The 27,909-nt window shown below is 37.6% G+C and overlaps 1 protein-coding gene across 6 annotated transcripts in view; it reads right to left on the reverse strand.

The window, feature by feature from the left end:
- Positions 1–6,220: 6,220 nt before the first annotated feature.
- LOC121859072 (nuclear pore membrane glycoprotein 210-like) overlaps positions 6,221–27,909 on the reverse strand; it is a 44,811-nt gene continuing 23,122 nt past the window's right edge. The window contains exons 26-39 of one of the 6 annotated variants that reach the window (XM_042355742.1): positions 26,362–26,453; positions 23,995–24,181; positions 20,474–20,649; positions 20,023–20,182; positions 18,312–18,527; positions 16,921–17,149; positions 15,607–15,851; positions 13,138–13,302; positions 12,814–12,970; positions 12,543–12,641; positions 11,425–11,589; positions 8,866–9,683; positions 8,711–8,811; positions 6,221–8,589 (exon numbers count right to left, since the gene is read on the reverse strand). In XM_042355742.1, coding sequence (XP_042211676.1) covers positions 9,643–9,683; positions 11,425–11,589; positions 12,543–12,641; positions 12,814–12,970; positions 13,138–13,302; positions 15,607–15,851; positions 16,921–17,149; positions 18,312–18,527; positions 20,023–20,182; positions 20,474–20,649; positions 23,995–24,181; positions 26,362–26,453 — 1,932 coding nt within the window. In that variant the 3' untranslated portion in view covers positions 6,221–8,589; positions 8,711–8,811; positions 8,866–9,642. Of the gene's footprint in view, positions 8,590–8,710; positions 9,684–10,813; positions 11,590–12,542; positions 12,642–12,813; positions 12,971–13,137; positions 13,303–15,606; positions 15,852–16,920; positions 17,150–18,311; positions 18,528–20,022; positions 20,183–20,473; positions 20,650–23,994; positions 24,182–26,361; positions 26,454–27,909 lie in introns of all 6 variants that reach the window. The other 5 variants (XM_042355744.1, XM_042355743.1, XM_042355741.1 and 2 more) reach the window with 5 other exon arrangements.

Genomic DNA, 27,909 nt, shown 5'->3' on the forward strand with positions numbered 1-27,909 from the left:
TATGTTCAATAATTGTTAAAATGACTAAAAAGGTTAATATTAAACTTTTAAAATTATTGAATAGTATAAACTTCTTAATATTTACTAAAATAGTAAGGAATTTAAGCCCTAAAACCGATTACTGTATTGGCGGACTAATACTACAGCTGGTGGACCGTCAAATGCAAGCGAAAACATGTTGAGGTCGTCTCGTGAAAAACTCGTTAATCGAGGGATTGCTCGTTAGCCGAAGTTAAGAATCTTATGGAAGGTAAATCGTTAACCGAAATCTCGTTAACCGAGGGATCACTGTATATATACTGTATAGTACAGTACAGTATATACTATTAAAAGAGTATAAAGAAGTAAATCCATATTAATCAATATCCGTACACTATTTTTTTAAATTTCTCTACAGCAAACCAAACTCTTACTCCCCAGTTCACCCCTTGGGTTCACTTGTTGCACATCATGTTTATGAATGTTTTGCTGCTTCCGTGCATAAATATGTAATCTCACTGTGAAAACATGCGAGGCAACAGTTTCATGATTTCATGACAGCATTAGGCTTGAGTTTCCTTATTTTGTTCACTCTGCCAAATTCATATTGAGTTATCAAAGTGAAATAAAAAGGTAAACTTTATGGAAATAAGCAGTTGACAGCTTTGTCAACTATCCTCGGTCAAGTTACCTTACTCTTCACCGTTGTTGTTTACCTGCACTATCTCGGCACACAGGAAACTGTATAATTCCACCGCTTACGTGCACCACATACCTACGTTGTCAATATTTGTGCCGAACTGTAAAATTGCATAGTTTATTTATATGCTTATCCAATTGTAAACCTGTATGACAGTTTTACTGAATAATCATCATCATCATCTACAGTACAAACACAAATTTCTTCATCAGCTGAGTAACAACACGGTGCCCACATGTAACGAGACCAGCTCGCCCAATCGGGTTCAATCACTGAGTTGGCCAAACTCTCTCTTATCTATGGCACTGTGTGTACGTTGTCATTTGTAAATGTTGGGAAGCACTTTCACTCAGTAATGTGATCAAGTGTGATTACAGAATAATATGTAAGAGAAGGGTTATATATTCCTCTCTGTGTGGTGTAAATAATCTGTAAATTATTTTCATTGGTCTTTTACTAGAGTTCACCATCAGTAGAGGTTATCAATAGTCACTGATGGATCCAGAGTAGAAGAGCTGATGGTGGGACCTTCCTTACCAGCTCAAAATACTACAAATACTAAAATATATTTTCGTACTATATTTTAATAATAGTTGGTATATTCAAGTGGCATAAAGACTTGATTGAGGTGCTAGTGCAGGGGGACAATCATTATTAGGAATCATCAAACATATTGTATATGACTTTACCCAAATTAGTCATGGGTTTCAGAACATAAGGCAAAGTAAATAACACTTTTTTCTCTGATGTACTGTACATGATATTTAAACCATAAGTAGTGTCATAATTTTTCATAGGCCTATATGAAGATAGATTTTTCTTTATTGTATGTACTGTAGAAATTAGATTTTAATATTTGAAGAGATATTTCAAATGTGCCAAAAAAAATTTGATAAAAGTATACAATAGGGTGGAATAATAGGGCAGTGAGCATTAACAAATTCAGGAATATTCTGAATTATAATTTTGCTGTCCAATTTATAATGTGAATACAGTATTCCACATTAGATACTGTACTCCATTATGGAAAAATAGAAAATAGAAATGTTAGTGCAGTATATAAATCCTATTTATCAGCCTAAACAAAGAACTTTTTAGCAATGAAACCTCAAGAGTACTGTATTGTATAATGCTGATTGGGGTTCTTACTGCTGTATGTAAGAGTGAGTCTCGCACTCACAAGTATTTGTCCACAACCGGAGGCATCTAGTCCTATAGTACAGTATACAGTAGCATTGACTTAAATGCCTTACAAATTTGATAAAATTACCATTAGTGATTGCTGTTCTTGTATCGTATGGTAAGTACTGTACACTAATAAAATTGCAGAACAAATAAATGATGAATTGGGCAGAATTAGCTGATTGTTTCTCAAAATGTTTCTTTAAATTTAGATTATTAAGAATTACTATACAAGATTTTGGAATAGCTAAAACGTTCTTCATTTGGACAAATTTCAAATTAGCAAACACTAAAAAAATTTGTACAGATTATCAGAAATAAATAAATATGAAATAATGAGTTTGATTCTTAAAACACCTTTTAAATTACTTGTAAAATGACACTAAGGTGTCTGAAACACCCAAATTTGCCTGTAAGATGACACCTTGGAGGCGGCTGCGCCCCCAAAGATCCGCCCAAGGGCATTGTCGAGCCCAGGAGCCGTGCAAGGGGCGCCGGTGCTCCCTGGGGCTCCCCAAAAAGTGGTGGCACCCCCAAGGGCTCTCCCAGGGATGGTGGCACCCTCAGGGGCGTCGGTGCTCCTAGGAGTGCTCCCATGGGCAGCGGGGCACCTCCAAGAGGCGGTGGCAGCCCAGGGCCCCTTCCAGAGGTGCCAGTGCCCCCAAAGGCCCTCCTAGGGGCGATGGTGGCTTCAAAGGCCCTCCCAGTGACAGCGGCGCATCCAGGGGCTCTCCCAAGTGCCCTTCCTAGGAGTGGCAGCGCCCGTTACGGGCACCTGCGACCCCAGAGACCCTCCCAACAGCCCTAGTGACCCCAGGGGCCATACAAGAGGTGGCAGAGCCTCCAGGGACAGCAGCACCCACAAGATCTCCCAAGGGCTATCATAGGGGTGGCAGAACCAGTAGGGGCGGCAGATCCCCCAGGGGCCCGTGCAAGGTCGGCTCATTCCCTAGGGGCCCTCCCCATAGAACCCAATAAAACCACATAAGACACAGTAGAACCCCATAGATCTTCTTAGAACCTCATACAACTCCAAGCATCTTGGGTGTGTGAAATGCCCAAATTTGCCTATAAAATGACACCAAGGCTATAGCCTTGGGTGTGTGAAATGCCCAAATTTGCCTGTAAAATGACACCAAGGCTATAGTCTTGGGTGTCTGAAATGCCCAAATTTGCCTATAAAATGACACCAAGGTTATAGTCTTGGGTGTGTCAAACACCCAAATTTGCCTGTAAAATGACACCAAGGTTATAGTCTTGGGTGTGTCAAACACCCAAATTTGCCTGTAAAATGACACCAAGGCTATAGCCTTGGGTGTCTGAAACGCCCAAATTTGCCTGTAAAATGACACCAAGGCTATAGTCTTGGGTGTCTGAAACGCCCAAATTTGCCTATAAAATGACACCAAGGCTAAGTCTTGGGTGTGTGAAATGCCCAAATTTGCCTGTAAAATGACACCAAGGTTATAGTCTTGGGTGTGTCAAACACCCAAATTTGCCTGTAAAATGACACCAAGGCTATAGTCTTGGGTGTCTGAAACGCCCAAATTTGCCTGTAAAATGACACCAAGGTTATAGTCTTGGGTGTGTCAAACACCCAAATTTGCCTATAAAATGACACCAAGGCTATAGTCTTGGGTGTCTGAAACGCCCAAATTTGCCTATAAAATGACACCAAGGTTATAGTCTTGGGTGTGTCAAACACCCAAATTTGCCTGTAAAATGACACCAAGGCTATAGTCTTGGGTGTGTCAAACACCCAAATTTGCCTGTAAAATGACACCAAGGTTATAGTCTTGGGTGTGTGAAATGCCCAAATTTGCCTATAAAATGACACCAAGGCTATAGCCTTGGGTGTGTGAAATGCCCAAATTTGCCTGTAAAATGACACCAAGGCTATAGTCTTGGGTGTCTAAATGGGACTTGTGTCAAACACCCAAATTTGCTGTAAAATAACACTTTGGTTATAGTCTTGGGTGTCTGAAACGCCCAATTTGCTGAATGACACCAAGGCTACAGCCTGGGTGTGTGAAATGCCCAAATTTGGCTATAGCCTTGGGTGTGAAATGCCCAAATTTGCCTGTAAAATGACACCAAGGCTACAGCCTTGGGTGTGTGAAATGCCCAAATTTGCCTGTAAAATGACACCAAGGTTATAGTCTTGGGTGTCTGAAACGCCCAAATTTGCCTATAAAATGACACCAAGGCTATAGTCTTGGGTGTCTGAAACACCCAAATTTGCCTATAAAATGACACCAAGGCTATAGTCTTGGGTGCCTGAAACACCCAAATTTGCCTGTAAAATGACACCAAGGCTATAGTCTTGGGTGTCTGAAACAACCAAATTTGCCTGTAAAATGACACCAAGGCTACAGCCTTGGGTGTGTGAAATGCCCAAATTTGCCTGTAAAATGACACCAAGGTTATAGTCTTGGGTGTCTGAAACGCCCAAATTTGCCTATAAAATGACACCAAGGCTATAGTCTTGGGTGTCTGAAACACCCAAATTTGCCTATAAAATGACACCAAGGCTATAGTCTTGGGTGTGTGAAACACCCAAATTTGCCTATAAAATGGCACCAAGGCTATAGTCTTGGGTGCCTGAAACACCCAAATCTGCCTGAATTACACCATGAACATAGTGCCGCCCCCCACCCCCGGCCAAATATGATGAACTCCATTGACCTGTCTACATCTTTTTATGACGAAACAAACAAAGCAATGCTGCTCGAATGAGCATGCTGGATATGAGATTTAAATATTATTAGTGACATACAGGGACAGCATAAAATAAACCTGCCTCATGAGAAAAGTATGAAAAGTCATGGATAAGTGAAAAATAAAACCTATGCTGTGTTTGCAGTAAATGCATTGTATTACAATGTCAAAAATAAAATCAACTCAATTTGACAACAAAAGTAATCAAAACTAGGGGCTGAAAAAATTCTGAGGGTTGGCTGAAATTGAATTTTTGTTACTAATTGGGGAATCTGTGTTTGAGGCAGTCAGGGCACAGTGGAGGTCATCTTCCACGTGGAGGCGATACACTATGTCTATAAGATGCTCAACAGCGTGGAAAAACCCTCTTCGCAGAGATAGGTAGAAGAGAATGGCAGAAGCACCCAGTTAGCTATTTTGCTGATAATAGGGCAAGGCACATTACCACCGAAAACTGTCAAGCTCTTCTGTTTGAATGTGTCTTTGGCAAATTAATCATTTCAGAGTACCAGTAATTCATCTTGCATTACCTCTGGTATGCTCTCCAGGCAAAGATTGACAGAAAAAGGATTCCACACAATTTTGCCTCATTGTTGTCTAAATCAGGATCATATTTATGAAATTCTATATCCATTGACTTCAGATGCTCAAGAATGTCACTTTTCAGTACAGGAACAAAGCCACACTAATGCTGTGCTAGTATACTACCATACCATTCTAGTTATATTTAAATTGTATTAATAATTAGCATTGTTAGCACATATGGTTTAAGCTCTGGCACTGCTAGGACTTGTGTGGTCACGATCTGACTCTTTCAGCCCAATATGAAGAAATGGTTTATTAATATCTGTAACAAATGGCAGTTGGTATCCCTTTTGCACTACTGCACAAACGTCCCAAATAAATGCACCTGCAAGCCTGTGTTTCCTTGAGCCAGTAACTCCAAGCAATATTAGAACACCATTCTTAGTGAACACACAGAGGTGTTAACTTGGAAGAAGGGCATAGGAATGTATTATGATGATGTTGACACTTCCTAGTCACTGGTCAAACAAACACTTGATGAATCAAGCGTTGGTTTACAACAAGAAGTTGCTTTCAATCATGGTCTACAAACTTTCACATAAATATACTGTGTACAATTGGAGCTGCGGTGATTCCCATTACAAAAGACACATGCATATGTAACTTGTCCAGTCATAGTGAAGCTTATAGGAGATGGTTTAACATAGTACTGTAGAGTTATTAACCTTTGTTACAAATTTCTGAAGATTAGATGAAGCCTTGGCCAAATTGACCAAAAAAGCTTCAAGATGATCACTTTGCCACCAAGGTTGAGATGGTTGGACTTTCTGCAGAGTTTGCATCTTCTTGACTATAGACTTCGGCAGTACCGTATGCGAGTAAGAGGCAAGATGATCAATTACACTGGACAATGAGTTCCTAAATTCTGAAATACTGGGGTAATCCTTACCACATTTGAGTTGAATAGATTCCATCATTTTCATGTGAATCTTTCTTCCAATATGACTGATAGGGATTTTCCCTAAAATGATAATAGCTTAACTAATTATACTCAACAATTAAATTGCCAACCTTCAATCACCATTGGAAGGGTAAAATTTTTGACACAAAATAAAATACAGGAAAATCTTTTATTAAAAACATAATGGCAAAAAATATGAATTTGTTTTCTTTGAGTAAACAGGATAAGTTTTCAATGCCCACCACAAATTAAGCATTTAATAAATAGCAGTTTAAGCAGATTACAGAATGACTACCAAACAAGATTCTTGCTTTGTCTTATTGTTTTCACACGACAGGAGACAGTACAGTACCATTTAATGGTATAACACAATGTTTATATTTTTACTGAAATTGCATTGTACAGTCATGGTCAAAAGTGGAGAGCTAGGGGTGGCCCAAATAACCAGGAGAGCAGGTGTCTGGGCAGGTGAAAAGTAGGTGTCGTATGAACTTAACTTAGCTTTTGGCAGGTAATGTGTCATTAAGGTGTCTGGCTTCTGTGAGGGAGTCCCTGATATGCCAACATAAGAGAAAAGGGGCTTGCTACCACTGGTAACACTAAACTAGGCTGTTATACAGTAGTACCCCGATTTACAAGGTCAATTGAACCCACAGGGTACCGCGGAAAGTGAAAACTGCGTAAAGTGAAAAACAGAACATATGGGATTAATTCCAATAGAGACTGGCCCGACCTCTAAACTCCACTTTTTCCGACACAATACCTATGTTGCAGTAAAAATAACATCTTAATTTTATGATGGTATGCCTGGCACGGTATGTAATGTAAACAAAACATATTTTAACTCTTATTTCATGTAAATAATTTAATTTTAGGCCTGGGAGACCACGACTGACAGGCAAGGAAGGCACGAGATGGGCTACTGAGATAATTTATGATCCGTGTTGGTAAATACAAAAATAAATGTGATTTCCACCCTCATATGCAACATTTCTCTTCATATCAACGTTATTATAAACATATAATTAACGTTGTTTAAAACCCGAACAACAAGTAAACCTAAACTAATAGTGAAAAAAAAAAATACATCCTTCCTTTCCTTCTTTCATGAATTTTCCTACTTTTTTATATCCCCTCCCTTTCTGATGAGGATCTTGCTTCCCATATCACCCCCCCCCCCTCCAAAGTCAAACATCCCCTTTCTCCACCTCACTGTGCAGAAAGGACCCAGCCAGGCGCAGGGGTTAAGTGGTGGAGTGGATGATTACTTTTAACCGTGACTGTACCGTAATTATATAAAGTATACTAGTTGCAAGCATTTGGAAGTTAACTTTTTTGTACACAGAATATTTTCAGAATCATGGGGTCAGTAATTATACACAGTAATTATAAGTAGAATATTATATGGGGCACAACCAAGGCACAGTAACCGATTTTATTTTTGTTGGTTGGAATAATGAGGAACAATCTTCAGAAAGATTAGAGTAAGGTGCAAAAACTGAGCAGAAAACAAATGAATAATCGAACACAAAAATTCAGAAATTGTTGAATGTCAAAATACAGCATTTCGAACTTGGTTAATTCTGATTTTTCGGTAATTCGTGTGATCCAGTAGCGCCCCCCCTCCCCCAAATTAACGAGGGCATAGTGTAGGCAGATAAATATGACTAAAATGCTCAATCTAAAAAAATCTCTCATCGGGTTGGCCCAAAATAACTCATCACAATGTTCTCACGGGTCACTTCTCACGACCCTCTCCCAACAGTCCACAGTTTCATGGTGACTACAGTCTAGATGCAGAGTACTTGACTAGCACAGGATCTATATTATCAAAAGTAAATGATGTCCAGGTTCCAACAATATAAGCTTATTTGATAACATTCACCTTCCTGTTGATGCAACAACTCACAGTACTGTTACCTGGGACATACATAACTTTATAAAGTAGTGGCAGATTCATAATCGAAGATAAACACAAAACAGCTAACACAGCACAAATCACAACAGCAGTATAGCAGTGTATAACAATTTGTCACCACAATAAAAACTCTTCTACCCCTCTACTATAACACACTAAATCTCAAAACCAAGAGATCAATTAAATTCATTGAAAGGATCAGCCATCTATTATTGCCTAACAGTACCATGTCTTTTATTAAATTATGTACAGTGATGCCTTTCAAATTTTTATATCTGAAGTAGAAAACATTTATATAAGTACCTGAGCATTTTATTGTTACCTACAACTCTTGGAAGACAAAATGTAAGTACTGTACTTATGGGAATGAATGTCTTTAGTTACACTCAAATATAACATTCCAAGTTTCAGCAAACTGCTAGAAAATGATAAAGAATGATCTGATTCTTTCAATGTAGAATATTATTCTCTAGCTCAGGTGTTCCCAACCTGTTGCTCATGATCACCACTGTGTTCCCTCACAGTCTACAATGTTTACAACAACTTGTGGTCATGATCACCACTGTGTTACCTCACAGTCTGGCAGTGCTCTTCTACAATGTTTACCTCACAGTCTGGCAGTGCTCTTCTACAATGTTTACAACAATGATCACCACTGTGTTCCCTCACAGTCTGGTTTACCACTGTGTTACCTCACAGTCTGGCAGTGCTCTTCTACAATGTTTACAACAACCTGTGGTCATGATCACCACTGTGTTCCCTCACAGTCTGGCAGTGCTCTTCTACAATGTTTACATTAACTTGTGGTCATGATCACCACTGTGTTCCCTCACAGTCTACAATGTTTACATTAACTTGTAGTCATGATCACCACTGTGTTACCTCACAGTCTGGCAGTGCTCTTCTACAATGTTTACAACAACTGGAGGTCTTGAGCAATATTTTAACCCCTAAATGACGGGGAAATACTGTATTATGATTTTAATGGTTCACTACAAGTAAAGTAAAATGATACAATTTTCTTATGGAAAGGACAAGTTTTGCTCACTGAATATTACAGTGTGGTGAAATCAGATTTCCTGTACACCCAATGACAGTCACAAACAATGGGAGGTGAAGATACTGCACTGCATGTGACTAGGTGTATGTGTGTGGGGGGAGGAGGGCTTTTGACTTGTTATTATTATATTTTCTTATGGTGTACAATTCATTAAAAATAATATAACGTTGTCAACAAAAAAATACAATATATAATTTGTAATTGAACCTGAGAATAAAAGGACAAGGTGCATGGGATGGTATCACTCCCACAAACCCTTTATCCCCTCTCTCTCCCTCCTGTGACTGTTCAAGCCAATAAAAATTTTCACCCCCCAAAAAACAGAAAATTTTTTATAATAAAATAAAATAATGCAAATTAATGTATCAATATTAAAATTATATAATGATTATATAGTAAATTATAAATAATAAATTCTATAATAATGGAGACTGAGACTTAGGAGGAATGTGGATTTGAGTTGTGACAATGCTGCTGGAACCTGTCCATGTACTTCCCAAACACAGGCTCCAAAGGGTTGTATTCCTTTCAGTAATTATAAGAACAGGTCTATGGACATGGGGCAAAACTCGATGATTTTGCAATCCAAATCATCGCCACTACAACGGTCTCCTGCACAGTGTTGATGATGCACTCCTACCTGGAACATGTGGAGAAGCACTTTTAACACTCTTTCCTCCTGGTCTCTAAACACTTCTATGCTGATGACTAGTTCGTTAGTGTCACTATTACTGAAGCTCACACGAGCTGTCTTTTCTGAACTTTCTGTCGGTCAATCTACCAGGTCTATAGTATCACCCTAACTCTGAATTCCATAATATTTTGGGACCAACATGGGATAGGAAAAATTGCCATGAGTCATAATAAATCACTCCTGCAGGAAAAGGTCTATTTTATACTGTATAGCACAGATGATTACTGTCAGAGGGTACAAAAGGCATTCATCATCTGTTTATGTCACCATCATTTAACCCACAAAGTGTGGTGTGTGTGTGTGTCTACAATAGAGGATTTTTATGTTGCTGATGGATGAGCATTGATATTGATGATTCTATTTTTAATGAATTTCTATTATATCATTACCAAAACTAACCAATAAACAGACAGAACAAGAGATGCACAATTTAGCTATATTTTTAGGCAAATACTTAAATTTAAATTAAGCATGCATGGGTGAAATTGAGGGGGCACCACCCATTGCAGACTTGAATTGCGAGCCACGAATAAAAATTTTTATCGGTGAGAATCGTCGACATCCAATGAAATATGGTTAAGTGATCGTAAAAATTGTGGTTCAGATATACGTGAAGGTGACTTTTAAATACTGAGAGATGAAAGTGATGGCGGGGTTGAGAGAAGGTGAAAGTGAAGGTACCGAGACACATACAACGGTCCTCTGGGCAAAAGTATATGATGGCCGACAAGACATAAACTGTGGGTCATTCTTCTACTTCTTGAACATAATGTAACTGGTGAGTACTATACTCACTTCTTACTCAACTAAATTACACTATAGTTTATCATAAAATTAAAGGATATAATGTGTAAGTTCACAGAACCAGGCAGCTCAAAAGTAGAAAGTGTCTTATACAAAAACCTTTACACTGATTCCTTACACCATATCTTTGTTTTCATTACATAGCTGATAAAAACTAATAAATATATATTAATACTGTACAGTATATAATTTCTGACAATTTCAATGATACCAAGTACTTGTGGATTAAGTTAGGAATAAGTGAGGTAACTTTTTTTACCACTGTACTGTACCTGTATTTGTCAAAATATTCATTGTGGTTGTCACCCTTCAGTAGTAACCCCATCGCACTTCATGGGTTAAGGGTTAAGCACTGCCAGACTATCAGGGAGTAGGGAGCAGAGTGGTGCTCACCAGCAACAGGTTGGGAACCCCTGCTCTAAATATTACTTAAACATAAAATCCTTTTTGAGAAATTTACTGAAAAAGAAAAAAATAATTTTATGCCAATCTTATTATAATACATAAGATATTTTAAAATAATAAGTAAGATCCTTTACACTTTCTCCAGTTCTTATGGGTTGATAACCCTTGATAAGAAGTGATACTTGAGGGCCTCTGACATAACACAATGTACACACCAGTCATTAATGTTCCGTTAATTCTGTAGACCAGTTAAGATTTACTTCTTAGTCTTATGGTTTTGGAAACCACTGCAAATTAAATACAGTACAGTACAGTACAGTACAGTACAGGTACTGTGGTGTCCATAAATAATTATTATCAATATTATAAGGCTTAAAACAGCCTAAAGGCTACAACACAGGGAAACTGGTCATACACAATCACGCAACAAACAAGTTAAATTTACCACTACCATGTTGTTACAATCATTTATTTGTACCACCATATGTGGGAGAACCTTCATAGGCTCCTCTTCTGTATGGAGGTGCACCATAAATAGGATCTGAGTTGACAGTCCACATTTTAATCCTTGATGGAGATTGAGAGCCTGAGTAGTTGAGGCGCTTGGCAACAGAATCACCACCTGCAGGAGAACTTGATATAGCTGAAATGAAGAAAAAATACTAAGTGGTGTATAAACAAGTGTGACCAAAATATCCCTAAACTACTGTATATTAAGTAGGACATTTAAAAAGTTGTGAGTTTTATTTACTAGTACAATATTAATAAAACTGAAAAAGACATTACAGATTTTTTCTTTAACCCTTGACTGTGGCTCGTGTCAATAGACAATCTCATTTCCCACCAAGACATTTAAATGCGAATCTTGTTCCCATCCTTTGTTTCAGGTCCAAGAGAATGGACATGTGAACAGCATCCTAAGTAGGCCTTTACCAGGCACAAGAAGTAGAACCTCTACGTCTAGAGGTTCAGGGTGTGATAAGTGGTTTCTTGACCATTTTTGAGTGTTACAGTATTATAATGGAACTGCACTAGACAAGATGTGCAGTAGTGTAAGTAAAGAATTTACTTTGCATATTCCGTTGTTGTGCAAGCTTGTCTATAATTTCATAAGAAAATTAACTACTTTTTTAAGAAGTGAAAAAAAATCTTTTTGGGGGGATAAACTGTACCAAGATCACCCAGTTTTTCCATGGCTGCAATTTAAGGGTAAGACTATTTTTAACTTTCAAACTGTCTTCCATACTATTAGAGGCTATTTATTACCAAACCTAAGGCATGCATTGTGAAGTAACAGCACACAGCAGTACCAACATCTTGATTTCTTGGCATATGACCTCAAAGCTGCTCTTATCACTATATTTCTTCTGTTCTCTTTATCCTCTTTCTCATTCTCTCTACAATTCTCTCAGATGATGTAAGGTGTTTCCAACAGACCTTTACATTTCCTCTTAATTATTCACTGGCATCCTTCTCTCAGGTTTATACCATCTCAGAGTATCAAAGAAAGGAAATACGGTACAGTAGCATTAATGTCCTAAATAAAGAGGGAAGAAGACCTAACAGCTTACAACTGTGCAGTATGATGGGACTCACTCGGAGAAAATGCTGGCATTACTGGTGGTGCTGGGGAGTTAGCAAACACACTCTTTTGTTGTGTCTGCTTGTACCCAGGGCCAAACAGGGCATAATAACCTGAAAAGATAATGTTACATTTTTTAAGTTGTCAACTGGACATACAAAAATGTAATTTGATTTTCAGTGTGTCCTTTACTACAATGATAACACTTACATTAACAGACAGACTTTTTGGTGTTTTTTCTAATGCACATACAATATTTAGTCTCTGAATTGGTGATATACTTACCTATCCATAAGCAGGCAATTATGACAATAAGGCAAGCAGTGCTAACAAGAAACTGGTCGTAGTTAGTGAAGACAGCCACAATAAGACTAAGGATTCCCAAGCCTGCTTTAGGTAAGGCACAGGTTCCATCCCCAACTTGCTCCACCTCTACCTTCACCTAGTTAGGAAGGAGGATATATGTAGATAAATAATTTACACAAGAGAAGTGTAGACATACAGGAAGACCAAACATGAAACAATTTCCTGTGTCCTGGATATGAAGTTATGAATGAATCAATTATATTACATTTTTATATCCATATTTTTATTCTGTAATGGACTAACCTCAACGACATTCTTAGTGAGCGGTGAACTAACAGATACAGTGATGGGTAACTCTGGCAACTCTGACATCCACAGTGAGTCCTTAGAAGAGATAGTCAAGGCCCTCTTCCTGCCATCCACAGAACCCAGAGATGCCTCTATGCTGCCAACTGCACAGGCAAGTACCTGTAATTCAACATGAATTTGTCTAGTATAGCATAACAGTGGTTGGCTTTAAGTAAAAAAAAAGTCCCATATAAATAATTAATTCTCGTGGCTGTAACTCACACTACAGCATCCTTTAGTACAGTATTAACATATTAACTCCCAATAACAAAAAAATAATTCAATTACAGTGGTCCCTCGGTTAACGAGCACAATTCGTTCCAGAAGGTTGCTTGTTAACCTAAACCATTGTTTCAATGGGTTTTTGGGTAATCGGTTCCAGCTCACCGAAAATTACATACAAACGAAAAATAAATGCAATAAAGTACACTTACTTTGAGGTGTGCATGTAGAAGGCTCCTGGTTGATGATGATGGGAATTAGAATGGGGGTGGAGGAGAAGGGAGAAGAGAAGGTATTGGGGTGGAAGAGAAGTCACCCCATGCTGCCATTTCACCCATAAAATTTTAGTTTACTTGGTGTAATTCAAGATTATTTTCTTTAAATCAACACTGCACTGTGCTATATATTATCAATATGTAAAATATATTTCAAAATGACCAATAATTTGACTGGAAACACAGAAAAAAAGCATTTAGTTGAAGAGTCTCAAACAAGATGTTCCTTCCTCTGAACCTGTAAACAAACTGACGCCAAGCTTGGTGTGTTGAGTGGCTGTTTGGCGTGCATAAAACTCGTTTCCTGTACTTCAATTATGTTGAATAATTGTTAAAATGACTAAAAAATTTAATATAAAACTTTTAAAATGATTGAATAGTACAACCTTCTTGATATTTACTAAAATGGTAAGGAATTTAAGCCCTAGAACCGATTACAGTACTGTATTGGCGGACTAATACGACAGCTAGTGAGCAAGCGAAAACATGTTGAGGGGCGCTCGTAAGGAATTCGTTAATCGAGGGAATGCTCGTTAACCGAAGTGAAGAATCTTATGGAAGGTAATTCGTTAACTGAGGCGCTCGTTAACCGAGGGATCACTGTATATATAATAAGTTACATAATACTGTATACATGGAAATACCAATGGAGAGATACAAAAAGACCAAACACCATTTAGTACAGTAAACCCTGTAACTCAGATCCCCGCCATTCTTGGCCTCGGACACTACTTTTCTTTTCCATCAACTAGGACAATATCCAAACTGGGCAGACAAGTTCGGACAACTTTAAATCTCCCCGAAGGTTCTACAAGTTTCTCAAGAGATTTTTTAAGGTTCCAGAGTCACAACGTACATACACACGTGGCAAAGATAGCCTCCCAGGTTGAGTAGTGCAAGATGAAGGCTGTGTAGTGGTTTTGATGTTCCATCCATCATCGGTCTCATTGTAATTTTACATCATCATTAATTTAAAGTTAGTTTTATTTATTGATTATCTTATGTTTTGCCATAAACAATTAATTATTTCTGTATATACTGTAGTATTAAATAATTATTTCTCTTATTTAAATTATAATACATAATTAGTTCTATGATTACAATACACAATGCACTGTTATCCATCCATAATATCTTGAGAATAACACGACACAACCACAGTGCGGGCAAACTACATTTTCATCACTGTATTGACTGTCTTCATTTAATATCTATTTATTAAACCTTTAAAAACTTACTTAATGAAACCAACAGTATTAAAATTATTTAATGCTTCTCTTAGAAGTGAAACATTGAAGACATATTTTATGTTTTTACACTAAAGGTGATGAGGATGCACTTCAGTACAGCATTGATGGTAAGTTCAGATAAATGACCAATAAAATAAAGTAATCAATTCTTAACTTCTTAAGACACCAATTTTCTCACTTCAACATTTATTCCATCATTTTAAAACACCTTTTAACAAATTATACATTTACTAAACACAGAACATTGCCTCAATCCATAATGTCTTGAGAGTAACTGAGTCAGAACACGTGATATGGCCACTGTGTCCACACGGTCAGCTGGTGAATATTCTCAACAACTGTCTATAAAAATTGGCCAGTTAGATTGTATCTATGTGTTGTTCTCTGTGTTGTAATCTCTCAGGGTACTTGATGTGGACTTTCCCTTCCATCTCAGACTATTGCCCGAAGATTCTGGAACTGAGGTCGGACTCGGACTCATCTCCTATCTCAAGACATAATTACCCTCAGGTCTCGGATCCTAGTCGGACTACAGAGTACAGTACTCATAAAATTGGCCTTCTTAGACAGCCGTTTCCCCCAGTTAGTCCGAATTAGTGAGGGTTTACTTTACCTGCCCTTACAGTGAGGCCAAATACACACCAACGACTAAAGCAATAAAATGAAACATCACAAACCTCCAGTTTATTAAGCACGTCAGGTGTTCCTTGCAAGAAGATAGTAACTGATGGGTTTTCATTGGTGAGTTTTACTTCAGAAACATCAGTGACAGGTGATGGATAGAATGGCACAGTGACTGGACCTGAACGCACCTCTCCCTGCTGTCCGCGGCCCACAACAACAGCCTCCACAATTACTGCAGAGTCTGAGGTTGCTATACTGGGCAATGGGCCAACTAGTGTTTCTATCTTGCAGGCATAACCTGTCATAAAGCACAGGGAAAAAAAAAATCATATATCACATTACATCTCTGAGCTCTGGACGCTTCACAAAGCTACATTGCTTTCACTTCTCAAACATCCCCAGCAAATTCATCAGTCTTGGGAATGATAATCTATTCAGCTCTATTAACATTACTCCCACCTACGGTACACAGGCTACAACACAAAGAATTCCATGATTATTTTCAACTCCCAATAAAAACAATGAACAATAAGGACTTTTACAATAATCTAGAAGCCTTCACAACTGTTGATGAAAAACTTAGGTTCATTGAAAGTGGGTCCCATAGGCATGACTGCCCATTAGGAACAGTGTGGATACAGCACACTGTATACTAAGCCTTCGGTACACAAGGAGGCAGCATGGCCAGTACTGCACTTCCCCAAGTTGTAAACTGAGGTACACATTTACTTTACAGCTGGGTGAACCCGGGAATCTAACCACCAACACCTGGAACAGGAGGCGAGCGCTGTATCCACTCAACCGCTGCACTCCTTAGGTTCATTAAGGTCTTGTCAACACAATGTAAGGTTAGTTAAAGGGGATCACACACTATGACAATTGGAATAATGCAGGTGATGGATGTCTGTCAGAGCTGTGTCAGAAAATTTTTGAAGTGTTTCAAGATGCATGAAGATTTAAAGTCATAATGGATTCTTGAAACTTCTTCATCTTTTTATCAATTAACCTTCTTTCTTTCTTTCACCTTTGTATGTTTTGACTCAAAAGAAGCAGTGACAAGGAGCAATACCGCAAGACAATGGTAGAAAGAACTAAAACACCAACTAAAAGTAACCATATATTCCTAAATTCAGTTCTTGAAAAATTCACTCACTCACGGTTGCCAAGTTTCTTCCGCCCACATGAGATATTTCAAACAATTTACCCAATTTACATAAAGTGTGAATTATGAAAAGAATTTCATTTTTTATATTTTTTTTTACACTCTGAAATTAGAATCAGTGAGATTTTACTGCAGATAGGAAAATAAAGGATGAGTTTTTCCTTACATATTCTTCAAACTGCTTCACTTTACAAGAATACATTACCCTTCTCTGACACATAAGTGGCTGTTGCTCCTAATACATTCTTAATATCAACCTCCGGGATGGGCGGGGAATAAGCCACCACACAGGTGAACGGTGGAGAGCTTGTGGGAGGATCAACTGGACTGCAGGAAGATGATGAACTTTCCTCTGCTTCCAGGACAACTACTGCTAATTCGAAGCTTCCTTGCTCACCATTAGTTAAAGCCACCACAGGAGTGACTACAATAATCTGAAACAAAATGAAAACATGTAATCCAATCCTGTTTGTAATTTCCCAATCTCAAAGTACTGTACACACACATCAACCACTGCCACTGTACAGTACAGTATATTATTTTGTTACCATATGGTATAAAGATATGGTGCTAGAGATAACTGGGACACAAATATTATCTTCATTCTATTACCTATCAACTGTTAATGAATATTTACAAAGTACATACAGTACTGTATTTAATAACACATAAGACTTTTTTTGTCTGAAAAATGACAAAAAAATCAGCCTGTGTCCTATACGTTTATTGTTGTCTCCCGTAGGCTAATGACTTCCCCAGGTGCTGCCTCCGGTAGACTAAACTTTACCTAACCCAACTCCAGAATTAAAAGTATGTTATTGCTTACTTTAACACATTATTATTACTTTTAATTAATTAAAAATATATACTGTATATATAAACTGTAAATATAAATGTTGGATTGATAACTACTGTACTGTACTGACGATGATAACCTGAAACAACTAACATCTTTACGGCAGACACCCAACTCTTCAGAGCTAAGTACATTATTTCTGAACTCTTACAAGCATTACTATCTATCAATGTCACACTTGCAACATTTATCTGTAAATCTACAAATACCTGATATAAATGAAGATTTACAGATAACTTTCTTTTCACATTTATGTCTGTTAAAATTACTGGTGGCATTATAGCAAGCTAAACTCGTCACTGTAATCACCAGGCTACCAGGCCAAGCTCTGAGTTATATTATGGTTATTTTTTTGCTTGTAATTACGCGTAGATATATGTAACTTTCTTAATTTTTTTTACTCGGCCCGACGGACTCGTGATTTTTTAATCTGACTCGCTGTAAGGATTTTCCACTCCTACCCAGTACACATACAGAAGCACTTGTACTCTTTATACTATGGGTAAACACTTTACAGTATGGAACGGTTATATCAGTGAAAACAGTTATCAACAACCAGACTTATAACTGATTTTCCAAACACAGTACAGATCAGCAGGGTTATGTCCGAATCTCCGTAGATTCGCTTTTTCCGGATTGGGATCTGACCCAATTAATTGGGTGTATCGAGGCACTTCTGTATTTTCAATACGTGTAAGTTTTTAATTTTGCCGATACCATTAATTAAATCAATAACTCACCTTAGTAATTGGCAAAATGTTAATTTCTGTTGTAGTGGTAAGTGCTGAACTGACTTCAAAAGAAACTGTAGATCGGCCAATCTGGTGAGAGACAGCAACCCCCGAGACAGGATCTAATGTGAGACTGTCCCCACTTGCTGACCATGTGCCTAGTGATCCTTCTACTCCCCTAACATTGGATGACAAACAAATATGGTTGCCAAGGGGTACTGTTACCTGTAGTGAGAGAAAAAGGTTTTAATGTAATGTACAATCATTGTGATTATTCTAACATCCTTATATTAAAAATGTTTATACAGTATATATTACTAAGTGTTGTTTTAACTTTATGAACACTTCTACATGAGACCTTAATTAATTTCTTGTTACTTATGTTCATCTGTCTATAAGACCTAATATATTCAACAAGTTATGTCTGCTTTGTTTTTGTTATCCGGTCACTTCCTACTGTAAACAGTATAAACACACTTTACACGATTCCGTTTTGCATGTTTTCTTAACGAGTCATTACCATTTCCAGACCGGTTAATAATACAGTACACTTTTTTCTTACTCATATTGATTCAATAAACCAATTCTTCTACCTAAAAATGCTTTCCAATTCCAGACAGCTGAATATAATGTAATAGAGTAAAGCCATCTGGCCACACATTTTTCCTTTCCCAAACTGTTAGATAGGGTGGAATCAAAGGCATTTCGTCTTATTAACTCTTCTCCTTTAGTTGATAATCTTTCTTCCCTTTCTCTTCACTGTAATGTTGCTTCACTCTCTCTCTTTTACAGGTACTTTAACGGGCAATGTTAGGTGGATTTGGCATCCTGTGTACTGCCGTTTCTCTGTGGATGTCAGTCACACTATAATAACCCGTTATAGCACATCCTTCTTTCCTCACACAGCCACACTGTGGAATGCTCTGCCTTCTTCTGTGTTTCCTTACTCATACAATGTCTCACTTTAAAAAGCTGGTTTTCCGGCACCTTCGTGGTGTAGATTAATATAGTCCTTTTCTCTTCTATTCTTAACTTCTTTTTACTCTTATTTCCCCCCTCCCAGGCCCTATTGTGGGTCGATGAACTGTGCCCAGGTGAGCTATTCCCCCCTGCCCCCCCCCCCTAAATAAAATACAAATTTCCTTGTCTTACCAGCACAGCAAGTCTTTGTGTCTCTTCAAAGTCCCTCTTTATCTATTAATGAACATGTCCCAAATCTCTTCCCCTTTCTTGCCTATAGTGGTGAGGATTCTTTCAAAGGGATAAATAGTGATCACCAGGTTTACAATGTCATCTGTGTTTCAGATTAAAATATGAAACATTTTGTACTATACAGTACAAACACTAATGTACTGTACTTACATTTAATATTACACCAACAGCATCAGTAACTGTTCACCTCAACTTTGGGCAACACCAATTACAAAATGCATCATTTTGCTGCCAACTGATCACAAGCATTCCTATACAGTACTTTCATCTTGTCATAAAGACACTAATATCCTTAAACCTAATCTTTCTTGATTAAAATACACATAAAACATCAGCACCCAAACTGAATGAAAATACAAATAACTAGTAGAGGATTCTGCATCATGTAGACTGAACTCCAATGAAAACTACATTTGAAGAAGTAAAATTCATCACAATTCTGATGCAAAGGAGAACAATCTAACACGGACTTCTGGCATGTAAAGGGGAAAATGGCTTGTTGACATACCCTGTCTGGAGTGATTGCAGGACCTGCACTGATGCGTAGATAGTCATTAATGAGAGCATTATTTTCATCCCATACATGCAGTACTATCTGGCCAGACCCTCGAACATCAACCAATAATGAGTTGTTGGTGTTCCCATAGCTGACACCAACAAGATCAAATCTGTAAAAATTTATGAAAGATACAAGAATGGAACTGAATACTGTATTCAAATATCTTAGTCAATATATTTACATAATTTTCAAAAATATCAAGCTTAAAAAATTTAGTAATATCATTTCTTTAACACAATGTAGTGCAGCAGAAATATCTACATGCACACATTTAACCACATTCTTGCCATAAAGTTGTTATGCACATACAAACTTTCTTTCATATCACATAAAAATCTTCATCTTACATCTGAAACAAGACTTAAGATGAATTAACTGGTTTAATAAAAACAATAACTACCTTGAAGGTCTGAAGGTTGGCTGGGCATTAGTTGCATGGAAAACTCGGCCTCGATTGTCATGGTATGAGAGAGTAAGCTGTAGTGATGATCCAAGAGGCATCACACTCACAGATTCTCCTGGAGATACACTCATGACTGCTCCTACTTCAGCTTGCATGTAACTAATATCCTTAACCTGGAACAGAAAGCATTTTTCTCAGGTAAAATTCGTCGTCAATACTGATGTTCTCACATTAGTCAGTATTCATTTTTCAAGTTATATAATTTTCTCAATATGTACACAGTGCGGTAATCCACTAAGCAGCCACATCTTCATAATGACATACAGTGGTCCCTCGGTTAACGAGCACAATCCGTTCCAGAAGGTTGCTCGTTAACCGAAACCATTGTTTCAATGGGTTTTTGAGTAATTGGTTCCAGCTCACCGAAAATTGCCTAAATTCAACAAAAAAGGTAGAAAAGTACACTTATTTTGAGGTGTGTATGTTGAAGGCTCCTCGATAATGATGCTGATGTGAATTTGAAGTGGGAGGTGCAGGAGGAGAAGGGAGAAGAGAAGGAAGTGGAGGTGGTGGAGAAGCATTTTACTGCTTCTTGGAAGGTGAGTCACCTTCCATGAAAATGTCAGGAACCTCTGGACTGACAGATTCTCCACCATGAACATCCTCTCTCCTTCTTGAAGTGGAAGGCTGAGGGCTAGCATCTTGTTCCCTCTGCCTTTTGCCTTTTAATGAAAAAAGTGTCAATTGTGGTCTGTGGGGCATCTCTCCCCCTCATCATTAACTTATGTTTAAAGAAGGAGACCATTGTGTCCTCAACATGACACAAAGTTAGTTCAGATTTTTCCACATCTGGGTGCCTTGAAGCCAGTTTCCTGAACTTCTCCCAGTAGTAAATAACATCTTTCAACTCTGAAGTTGACATATGGTCATCACTTTCCTTTTCCTCCTCACCATTGTCAGCCTCTAACATCTCATCCAGTTGCTGCAAGTCTTCAGGAGTAAGTTCCTCCTCATGAGACATCACAAGCTCTTCGACATCATCCTCTTCCACTTCAAGGCCCAATGACTGACCAATGGACACAATCTCCTGGTCCAACTCTGTGTCATCCTGAAATCCCTCAAAATCATGGACTACTGATGGCCACAGTGCTTTCCATGAAGAATTGAGGGATCTAGTGGAGACTTCTTGCCATGATGACACAATCAATTTTACAGCCTCCAGGATGTTGAATTGTCTTTTCCAGAACTGTTTTAGCGTTTGTTCAGGATCAGTGGTAGTTGCCTGATGACGCCTCCTGAACATTTTCTTCATGTACAGCTTCTTAAAGTTGCTGATCACATTCTGGTCCATTGGCTGTATGAGTGCTGTAGTGTTGGGAGGCAAAAACAACACTTTCACAAAGTCAAATTGATACTCCAAAGTTCTGGCAAGTTCAGGGTCATGCCCAGGGGCATTATCCAAGAGGAGAAGAGCCTTTAAAGGGAGTTTATTGGTGGTTAGGTAGCTCTTCACATAAGGGCAAAACACCTCAACAGCCCATTCATTAAAGTGCTGTCTTGTCACCCATGCCTTACGGTTGGACTTCCAATAAACTCCAAGCCGTCCTCTTACCACTTTTTGTTGTTTGAACACCCTGGGGTTCTCAGAGTGGTAGACAAGCATAGGCTTCAGTCAGAAATCCCCTGAAGCATTGGCACAAAGCAATAGAGTGAGACGGTCTTTCATGGGTTTATGCCCAGGTAAAGAGACTTCATCTCTGGTGATGAATGTTCTTTTGGGCATCTTTTTCCAAAACAGCCCAGTTTCGTCCACATTAAACACTTGCTGTGGAAGATAATTTTCTTCATCCACCAGTTCTTTAAACTCCACTAAAAACTTTGCTACTCCTTCCTTATCAGCACTAGCAGCCTCACCATGCCTAACAACACTATATATGTCACTTCTTTTCTTAAATTTATCAAACCAGCCCTTGCTGGCCCTAAAATCTTCAAATTCTGTGACTGAAGAACCAGGTTGATCTGTCTTGAAATGTTTGTAAATCTCCCTGGCTCTTTCACCAAATAAATTCAGTAGAAACTGAATCACCTTTCATCTGTTTTTCCCAAATCCAGATGAGAAGTAACCTCTCTGTTTCTGCTATTAGGGATCTACCTTTAAACACTCTGGTAGATTTGTCTCTCACTTTCACTTCTTTAATTTTTTCTTTCTGTGCAAGAATTGTCGACACAGTTGATGTCGACATGCCATCTTCTTTGCATTGCGCATTTGTTCTAATGCCTTCTTCTCGTTTTTTTTATAATTTCCTGCTTAGTTTGGTTTGAAATCGCTTTTCTTAATCTCTTAGGCCCCATGCTGGATTCAAACAATCTCAACACGTGATATTTCAAGTTTAAACTTGCTGTAAATAAAGAATATTTTCTTTAAAATAACACTGAACTGCACTATATATTGTCAAAATGTAAAATAAATTTCAAAATGACCAATAATTGGCTTGGAAACACAGAAAAAAGCATTTAGTTGAAGAGAGTCTCAAGCAAGATGTTACCCCTACTGAAAAGACAGAGAGACTAACGCCTGTTTGGTGTGTTGACAGGCTGGATGGAGCGCATAAAAATAGTTTCCTTACCTTCAATTATGTTCAAGAATTGTTAAAATTACTAAAAAATTTAATATTAAACTTTTAAAATTATTGAATAGTATAAACTTCTTGATATTTACTAAAATAGTAAGGAATTTAAGCCCTAGAACCGATTACTGTATTGGCGGACTAATATTACAGCTGGTGGACCGCCAAATGCAAGCGAAAACATGTTGAGGTCGGCTCGTAAGAAACTCGTTAATCGAGGGATTGCTCGTTAACCAAAGTTAAGAATCTTATGGAAGGTAACTCGTTAACCGAAATCTTGTTAACCGAGGCGCTCGTTAACCGAGGGACCACTGCATTATTAAATTATTAAATAATTCTAATTATGTAATGACAGTTGCATGAAGACAAACTGTGTCACACTGTAAGATAAGAATTGGTCATTGATATAAAAGAATGGAATAGCATGAGGAGGGCACTGGTGATAAGTTCTTTTAAGAGGTGGCTTAAGGTTATGGCAACCTTTTCTAATTACTTTCGTTTTCTGTCTACCTATAGTAGTGATATTTAATTTAGAAATATATTGTCAATTATTTTCTAGTTTAGTATTGATGTTGTAATACAGTAATGACCCGGTTGTCCTCATTTCACACTGCTTGAGGATCAACCTTCCCCTTCTTAAAGTTACCATTAATCCTTTCAGTATATTGTTTAACTTTTATATCATGACTTTTATATTATCAATCTTTTCTTTTTCCCATTTGTATCATTTTTCCAATTTGCCGTTTCCATTTTTTTCTAATTTCCCTCGTATCTTTTTCTGCTTCTTCTGTTGTTCCATTTTCCTTCTTTCTGTTTTCCTGTATAATATTGAAGAAAGGTTTCACCCGCTTCTCCATAATCTAGTTAGAAAAAGTTACTTGTAATTCTTACCTCCACCAGGACTGCTAAACTTTGTGAGATGCCACATTTCTCCTTGATGGTGACGACAACAGTGGCTTCCCCAGTGATGCCGCCTGACTTAACCATGCCATCAGGACTCACAGTGATCACCCCCTGTTTCTTGCCTTCACCCTCATCACATCTTTCTATCTTATAAGACAGTTGTCCATCACCATCCCTGAAATATAAAACACTAAATCAAATCTGAGGTAACTATTTTTACTTGTGTACAAAGAAATGTATATTCCCTTTGTGTGTTTGCCCTTAGGACAATTATTTCTTTTACCTGTAGTATTGTATATATATGTGTATGCGTGTGTGTGTGTTTACACACACACACGCATACACATACTTTATTAATAGAGCACAGACTTGAGGGTAGACTCACATTTTTAATAAATTTGTTTTTGATTATTTGTGAGAGGATTTTTCAATTATTATTTATTTGTACTGTATGTGATGTGTTGTGTGTGTGTGTGTGTGTGTGTCTACACAAACACACACACATATTTACAATACAGGTAAAGGAAATTACTGTCTCTTAGAACGAATGACTCCCTGTCCCAGCTGCGAAAATTATGGCAGCTTTAAAACCACCCACAGACATTCTTAGGTACATCCAGGGTGTCATCCGCGAATAACCAAGAACTGTGAAGTAAAAATCCACGAACTTGGGGGGCATACTGTAATTTCTTCTTTGGGGTAGGTTATATTTCTTTCCTTGCTTAGTCAAGTTTTGCTTCCACACACTCACAAAAACTCAGCTGAATGTTTGTTATTTCTTAAATAATAAATTTAAAGAAAATGTCACTTCATACACACTTTAAATAAAAATAAATCAATAAATACTGTCTATTTAGAAATTAGGTTTTATTTCCTAAAAGTGAGTTAAATTGGTTAGTTGGCATTTTTCCATGGGTCTTGTGAAAACAAGCAGCATCTGGCATAACTTACCTCCAATCTTTGGTTCAATTTGACCAATACAACTTCTCAAAAGACTGAACAGTATTTAAGGCATTTCTTTTATTTAAAACATGCATACAATAATGACTCCAGTTTTGTATTCAAGAAATAAAACAAATGTTTAGCCGAGTTGGTGCGCATAAAAGTAAAACTTGACACTGAGCTTGTACGCCTTGGGTACCATGGTTGACCTAGGACCCAGGAAACCAGAAAATCCTCAAAACCTGTTCAGTCTTGATCACAAGAATCCTTTATTTGAGGATTTATACCTGTTAAGATTATTTTACTTAATGTTTTTCTCAAATATAAAACCATTATACACAACCACAAACTTAGTAACTGATCCTTATGTTTTTAAATTCCCAGCACAATAAAACCCAAAACAAGAGAACAAAATCACCTGAATTAAAAATCTTTTATTAACTTCTCTTGTTAACAGGACAACATAAACACACACTGACATAACTGTTGTGTTACACAAAAACAATATAAAAGTTTGTAGGTTCCAGGGTGGTAAGAAAATTATAGTATTTATAAGCAGAGGAAAAAATATTGGGTAAGAAATCAAACACCCAGTTCAAAGATTTGTACCACCAGTATGTTATAGCTCAGTCATGTCTCCTTCAACTGGACTTACTTTAACCTTTAATCAGTGGCTAAGGAACTGCCCCGCCCTCCCATATATACAAAAATATAACACAGGTAAAATGTTACTTCCACCGATGACGGCCGCTCTTTAACAGTTAACTAAATGCCCAATAACTACAATTTGAAGCAGTTAATTTTTCCCCAAGGTGTTCCTCACATAGTCAAGTGTCCTCCTAGTTGACTTCACTTTTTTTGGCAGTCAAGGTAGAAGGGACTGGTTTACTAGCCCCATATGTCCTGGGATGGTGAGTTGACCAATGTCATTTACTGTTACACTTCTCCATCTCCTCAACAACTAGGGCCTCACAAAGAGAAGTCTCCTTTTGGATAATTATTCCCTCGATGACTCTAAGATTAAGATAAATTTACGCACGTACACACACATTGTCTCGATAAGGGTGTCAAAATCCTTCGTCTGTTGTGCCATACTGTATTGTCTAACACAATATCATAGATACTTTTTGGAGCGAGTGTACCAAACAGAGGGCCTGGTAACACCTGTAGAATGAAAAAGGTATACCAATCCTTTAGTGCCTTACTGTATAGTTCATGATACAGTTCTACTAAAAATTAAATCTTTGACTACGTAAAATAAAAATTTTCATCAAACCTTTCAATTAAATACTTGACTCTTTATATGCCTTTTGTTTAATATACTGTACCGTACTTGACTGTATAACTTTCAATTATTTGCAACAAATTACATTAAGTAAGAGACTGAATAATATTAATAAGAATAAAACACACCTGTTGGTGGTTATCTTGGCCTCTGCATGTGGGGACAACAGCAGGTGCGATGATCCATCATCTGGATACTTCAGTTTCAATGATTCAAATACCTGAAAAATAATGGAATGATCCTCAACTCCCATTTTATATCAGAGAGAGGAATGAGTGGCCCACTTTATATTATCAGCTGAGGACACTAGGTGTGCCAAATGCAGCTGTTAAAAGATAAGGTAATATAATAAAAACAGCCAGCCAGACGACCAAGCAACCAGCTTAGTATCAGTCTACATTAATCGGTTCTAGGTTTAAATTTCATTATTTTTAAATATCGTTTATAAATATTCAATACCTAAAAGCTTATTCGACTTTTTAGTCATTTAACAATTATTGAACATACTGGCTGCAAAGAGATTAGCTTAACGCGCTGCATCTGCGCTCTCTTAACACAGCAAACAGGCGTCAGTTCTCCTGTTTTCACTGAGTAACATCTGCTTGAGACTCTCTAACTAAAGCTTGTAAGGTCACAATTAATAATATTTGAAATTATTTATATTGACAATATATAGTGCAGTGTTACTTTTTAAGAAAAATATTCTTATTTACAGCTATTTAACTTTGAAAAATGTTATTGTTTGAATCCATAAATAAGATCATGAAAAGTACTAACCAAATAAAGGAACAATAAAAACACGGTATTAATCAACAAAGAAGTCAAGGGCGGTTGTCGGCATCAATCAAATGACACCTTTGCAACAAAGACAAATTTGTCGAAGTGAACGTAGAGATCTACAAGAGTGTTTAAAAGAGCCCTAACTGGTTCTGAGGTTATTTATCTGATTAGGGAAAAAACAGAAAGGTGATTCAGTTTCAGATTTACTTGTGAAAGAGCTAGGAGATTTATAGCTGATGGAAGACAGATCAACTTGGCTCATAGAACAGAATTTGAAGATTTCGCTGAAAAGGTTGGTTCGGTAATTATAAAAGAAGTGATGATGGCGTTATTAGCAGAAGCTAAAGGATAAATATAAGGTACAAAAGTTTTTACCAATTTAATAAACTTACGGAAGAAGAAAATACCATATAAGTGTTCAATGTTGATTTAAATCTGGCTGTTCTGGAAAAGATGTCAAAAGAACATTCATCATCAAGGATGAAGCTTTACCTGGGCATAAACCCATGAAGACCTGCTCACTTATTGTTTGGTGCCAATGTCGTATTTCATCAGTTTGCGTTGTTCATCACTTGAAACCCCAGGAAGTCAAGCAACAGAAAGTGTAAGAACAATGCTTGAGTTTATTGAAGTCCAACCGTATGGGTGACAAGACAGTTCTTTAACAAGGTTAGATGTTTATTCTGCTTCCCTGAGCCACTCAACCACCAATAAACTTTAAAGGCCTTCATGGATAATTGCCTGGTCATGACCTCGACTCTTGCCAGAATTTGAGAGCAATTTGATTTCAGAAAGAGCGGTTTCAAAACATCACATCACTATACAGCTAATGACCAGAATGGGGATCAGCAACTTCAAGAAGTTGCATGAAGAATGTTTAGGAGGTCACCAGGCAA

Source organism: Homarus americanus, unplaced genomic scaffold (genome assembly GCF_018991925.1).
Source record: "Homarus americanus isolate GMGI-L3 unplaced genomic scaffold, GMGI_Hamer_2.0 scaffold5773, whole genome shotgun sequence".
Lineage (NCBI taxonomy): Eukaryota > Metazoa > Arthropoda > Malacostraca > Decapoda > Nephropidae > Homarus > Homarus americanus.